This window comes from Netta rufina, assembly GCF_964035555.1.
Source record: "Netta rufina genome assembly, chromosome: 26".
NCBI lineage: Eukaryota > Metazoa > Chordata > Aves > Anseriformes > Anatidae > Netta > Netta rufina.
The window spans coordinates 4,702,606-4,707,692 of record NC_140150.1 but is presented as its reverse complement, the minus strand read 5'-3'; the positions used below and the strand labels follow the sequence as shown (position 1 = coordinate 4,707,692).

The following is a 5,087-nucleotide window of genomic DNA, read 5'->3' as shown; positions in this document are numbered from 1 at the left end:
TCCCAGGAGCGGTCGGAGCTGGAGACGCCCGAGGAGGGCCCAGTCCAGCCTTCCCCGTGCTGCTTTGGGACCGGCGAGTCCCGGTTAAGGAGAATTTCTTCGGGTCGGGTGCTGCCGTTCGCTCGCTGCCTCCTCTCCGTGCGATGCTGGGGACGATGCGGCGCGGTCACCGGTACCCCCTTCTTCTTCCCTCCCCGCAAGAAAGGGGTGCCTCCGGGGCATTGAAGTGATTTAAGTTTTTATTTAAAACCGCATGTATAAAAAAAATAGGATTTCTGAATTCCCCTGTACAATATTAGCTATTAACAAAAACCCGCCGGTTACACACTGGTTACACGGACAGACTCGACAGCGCGGACGACCCCGCTTCGGCACGCACCGGGGTCCCCCCAAGTACCCGTGGGGAAGGCCGAAAATCCTCTGCAAACCCCAACGGGCACGCGGCAGGGCACAGATGGGAGCAGGGTGGCTGCTCCACGCCACAGCCAGACATCCGACGGAAGCACGAGGTGAAACAGGCACCGGGACGGACGCGGGGGGGGGACCCCAATGGGAACCCAGGGATCAGCAGCTGTAGAAGCAAGGCATGGGTTGGGGACCCACGGGAGTTATAAATAAATAAATAAGTTATCCTAGTGGCTAGGACTCTTCCTTTAAAAAAAAAAAAAAAAAAAGAAAAAAAAACACAAACAAAACAAATCCATGAAAATAAATTAAAAAAAAAAAAAAAACTGGAAGGAAAAAAAAACAAAAAGGTAAAATGTTACCACTATTAACAACTGTACATCAAGCTTTGCTCCTGTATAACTCTGTACACACATTTACAGCTCTGTTGGGTTGCATTGTTTGTGCATTCGTGAGGGCACGGGAAGCAAAGAGCCCAAGGAAGAAATGTCCCCAGGAGACGGCGGCGCGCTTCGGAGGTGCGGGAGGCGAAGACAGCTCCCCAGCTCCATCCGCCCGGTTTCCTTTTGCACGGGGAGAAGAAGTAGCTCTACACCCAGGCGAGTCTCGGAAAAGCAGCAGTGTAGGAAAATTCAAGTATTTCCTCCAGCACAGCCAGGATTGCAACTGAAGGCACTCGAAGACGGTGACGGCGAAGAAGAGAGCCGGTCGGCCGCGGCGCTGCCCTGCCCTCCCCCCAAGGTCCCCCGGTTGGAGCTGCTCTCGCAGTCAGGGCTCCGATCCTCTCGCAGTCCCAAATTCAGCAGGCCAGGAAGACTCGTGGGAGCCCCCAAAGACAAAAAAAAAAAAAAATCCAAAAATAAAAATAAAATTTACTGGCAAAACATCAAGTGAGACAGGACCATTCGGTTCAAGTCCGGGACAGCTGGGTTGGGTCGCGGCCACCGAGGGACCAAATCTCCGGGCTCTGGAGCGAGCTGTGCGTGCTCCCGCGACGGTCCCCACCCGGGGCTACGGTCACGAGGAGGAAAATCCGCTGTCCTTCGCTTCTCAGGGCCAGGAGAGGCAGGGAGCTGTTATTTGCCCGTCTCCTGGAGCAAACTGTGCAGGTGGATCTCCGTGGCCTTCTGGGGGAGGTGGACGCTTTGCATCCAGGAGTGGTTGAAGATGTCCTCGAAGGACGGCCTGTCCGAGGGGCGCAGGGACAAGCACCACCTGATGAGGTGCTGGCACTCTGCGGGAGAGAAACCACCACGGGGAGAGGTCAGCTCCTGTCCTCCTCCTCCGAGCTCTGCCCAAACCCAGCACCACTTTTGGGGGATCACCACGGACGGCGCGACGCGTGCCGCCAAATCCCACCGCCCCCCTTCCCCCCGGGTGTGGTGCCACCTCTCCCACCGCGTGCCCCGGAGCCGGTGCCCACCTGGAGAGACCCTCTGCCTGAAGTACACCTGGCCCTGCAGGATCTCCTCGTCCTGCTCGAAGGGGATGTCCCCGCACACCATGTCGTAGAGCAGCACGCCCAGGGACCACACGGCCGCCGAGCGCCCGTGGTAGCGGTGGTAGCGGATCCACTCCGGCGGGCTGTACACCCGTGTACCTGCGTGGGGACGGTGCCACTCGTCACAAGGATGCTCCCCGCCCCAAATCCCTTTTTTGGGGACCGCGGTTCCTCGCCCGAGCATCTTTAGGGTGGGTGGCAGCAAGGTGGAGGTGGGGGGGGGGGTCACCGTGCGACCCGCCACCCCCCGCGCCGCCAGCACGTGACTCTTGTTTACAAACTTTGGGTTGTAAAAAAAAGCCACCGGTGCCGAAAGGGGGCAGCACGGGGCCGGGGAAGGCTGGGAGCCAACCGTTACACGCAAAAATAAAAAATAAAAACCCAAGGGAGAGGGAGGGAGGGAGGGGGGGGGAACCACGCCTTTCCCCCCCACACACTCCTTGCCAAAAAAAAAAGCAAAGCAAACAAGGGGAGCGGAGCAACGCAAGCCCTTCTGCGGCTGCAAACCAGGTTTTGCAACCCCCCCCCGGCAGCTGTTTGTTTTTGTAGGGCCGCCCCCCTCCCCCCCCCCCCCCCCCCCCCCCAACAACCCCAACCTCCCGCCCCAGCCCGGAGCAGGTTGGTTGGGCGTCTGGGCTGACGCCGGGAGCCGGCTCCCATTTCACAACATCCACCCCGTGCCAAAAAAAAATAAATAAATAATTTAAAAAAAAAAAAAAAAAAAAATAGAAGCAGCAACTTGGCCGGGCGGCTGGGATAATTGCTGCCCCCCCACCCCCCCTCCCTCCTCCTCCTTCTCTCCCCGAGCTGCTGCAATAGGGGAAAAGCCGGCGGCGGGGGTCGGGATGCTGAGCGCTGAGCATCCCCGGGGCGCGGTCTCACCGTCGAAATCGGTGTAGACGGTGTCCTTGAGGAGGGCGCCGGAGCCGAAGTCGATGAGCTTGAGCTCGCCGGTGGAGAGGTCGATGAGGATGTTCTCGTCCTTGATGTCGCGGTGCAGGACGCCGCAGCTGTGGCAGTGCCGCACGGCCTCCAGCACCTGGTGGAAGAGCCCCCGCGCCAGCTCCTCGGGCAGGGCGCCGCGCTCCGTGATGAAATCGAAGAGGTCCTGCACCGGCTCCGGCCGCTCCAGCACCAGCACGAAGCTATCGGGACGCTCGAACCAGTCGAGGAGGCGGATGACCCCGCGGAAGCCCGAGCCCACCTTCTTCAGCAGCAGGATCTCCATCGGCACGCGGGTGCCGCCGGGCTGCGGGGACGCACGGCGCGCTCAGACCCGGTGTCCCCCTCCCGGCTGGGGTGGCTCCGGTGTCCGTACCCCCCCCCCCCAAACCCACAAACCCCCCAAGCCAGGGATGCTCCGGTTCCCTCCCCGGCACCCCCAGAGCTGGAACGCTCCGGTGCCCACCCAAGTGCCCCAAGGCAGGATGCTCCAGTGCCCCCCAACCCCAAAAACACCAAGGCAGGGATGCTCCGGTGGCCCCCAAGCCCCAAAACGCCCCAAGCCAGGGATGCTCCAGTGCCCCCCAACCCCAAAAATGCCCCAAGCCAGGGATGTTCCCTTTCCCCTTACATACTCCCCCCCAACCAGGGCTGCCCCGGTTCCCTCCCCACTCCCCCCCCAAAACAAGGGATGCTCCACTCCCCCTCCCACCCCCCAAATCTCCCCTATTACAGGGATGCTCCGGCTCCCTCCCCACTCCCCCTTACCCAGGGATGCTCCAGTTCCCTCCCCGACCCCCCCACCCCCCCGGGGACCCTCCGGTGCCCCCCCCCCGGTGCCCCCACTCACTCACCAGCTCTCCCCACTCGGAGATGCGGTCCCGGGCCACGTGTTTGATGGCCACCTGCGGGGCAAGGACCGGCGGCTGAGCACGGCGCTCGCCCCCCAGCCACCACCACCGACCCCCCGGTACCACGGCCCCCCCCTCCGTCCCCCCGCTCCCCCCCCGGTCCCCCCGCTTACCGGGGCGCTGTCGGAGAGGCGGATACCGGAGTACACCGAGCCGAAGCCGCCGCTGCCCAGCAGCGGGCCCACCTGGTAGAGCTTCTCCAGCGGCTCCTTCTCCTTCCCTGCGGGGCGAGGCACCGGGCATCACCGCGCCGCTCCCCCCCCAAACACCGGAGCCCCCCAAAAAACCGAGCTCCCCCCCCCCCCCCCCCAACCACCACCCCCGACCCTAACCGGGGGCTCACCTGGCGGCACCTTCCCGGTGTGTAACTCCCCGCCGGGCCCGGAGCGGAGATGGGCCAAGGAATTAATTTTGGAAAGCAGCATCCCGCTGCCGTCCCCCCCCTCCAGGGCCCGAAACTGACCGGGAGCCAGCGGGGCGGCTCCGGTAACCGGGGCTGCGGCTGCTCCCGGCGACCGGGGAAGCTCCGGGAGGGTGGCGGCGGAAGGGTAAAGGGGGGTTTTAGGGGGGGTTTTGGGGGTGGCCGGGGGGTGGCGGCTGCTCGGCGCGGTGCCGGGCTCCGGTGTGGCGGCGGCGGCCCCGCGCCGGCCGCGGGAGTAGCGGGAGGCGGGGGCGGTCCCGGGAGAGCCGCGGGAGGGGGCGGAGCCTGAAAGCGGGGCGCGCCATGAGCTCGAGGCCACGCCCAGCCCGCGGCCCCCGCAGCCAATAGGGCGCGGCCCCGGGGCGGAGGGGAGAGCGCGGCGGGCAACGACGTGGCGGGAAGGAAAAGGCGCCAAAGGAGGAGGGAGGGGAGGGGAGGGGAGGGGAGGGGGGGGGGGGGGATGTGTGAGGAGGGAGGAGGGGGCCCTGCGGGTTGGGGCCGGGCGGCCCCGTGGCGCGCGGGGAGCTGTGAGGGGACGGGGCGGCCTCAGGGGGGACAGGGGGTCCTCAGGGGGTCCTGGTGCCCTCAGGGGGTCCTGGTGCCCTCAGGGGGGCCTGGTGTCCTGAATCACACAATCACACAATCACACAGTCATTAGGGCAGTCATTAGGGTTGGAGAAGCCCCCCAGGGTCACCTGCTCCAAGCACCCCCCCCTCCACTGTCCCCACTGAGCCGTGTCCCCAAGCACCAGCCCCAACCTCTCCTGGAGCCCCCCCAGGGACGGGGACTCCCCCACCTCCCTGGGCAACCCGTCCCAACGCCTGCCCGCTCTGTCTGAGCAGAAATGGCTCCTCATTGCCCACCTCAACCTCCCCTGGCACGGCTCCAGGCCGTTCCCTCGGGTTC

At 64.4% G+C, this 5,087-nt stretch overlaps 1 protein-coding gene across 1 annotated transcript; it reads right to left on the bottom strand.

Annotated features, from left to right (window-relative positions):
* Positions 1-256: 256 nt before the first annotated feature.
* Positions 257-4,306, bottom strand: PIM1 (Pim-1 proto-oncogene, serine/threonine kinase). The gene is made up of 6 exons (XM_084301900.1): positions 4,103-4,306; positions 3,873-3,979; positions 3,703-3,753; positions 2,789-3,155; positions 1,829-2,005; positions 257-1,639 (listed from the first exon to the last, which is right to left on the bottom strand). Exons 1-6 carry the CDS (start codon positions 4,182-4,184, stop codon positions 1,482-1,484), a joined length of 942 nt encoding a protein of 313 aa, XP_084158026.1. The 5' UTR covers positions 4,185-4,306; the 3' UTR covers positions 257-1,481.
* Positions 4,307-5,087: the final 781 nt, after the last annotated feature.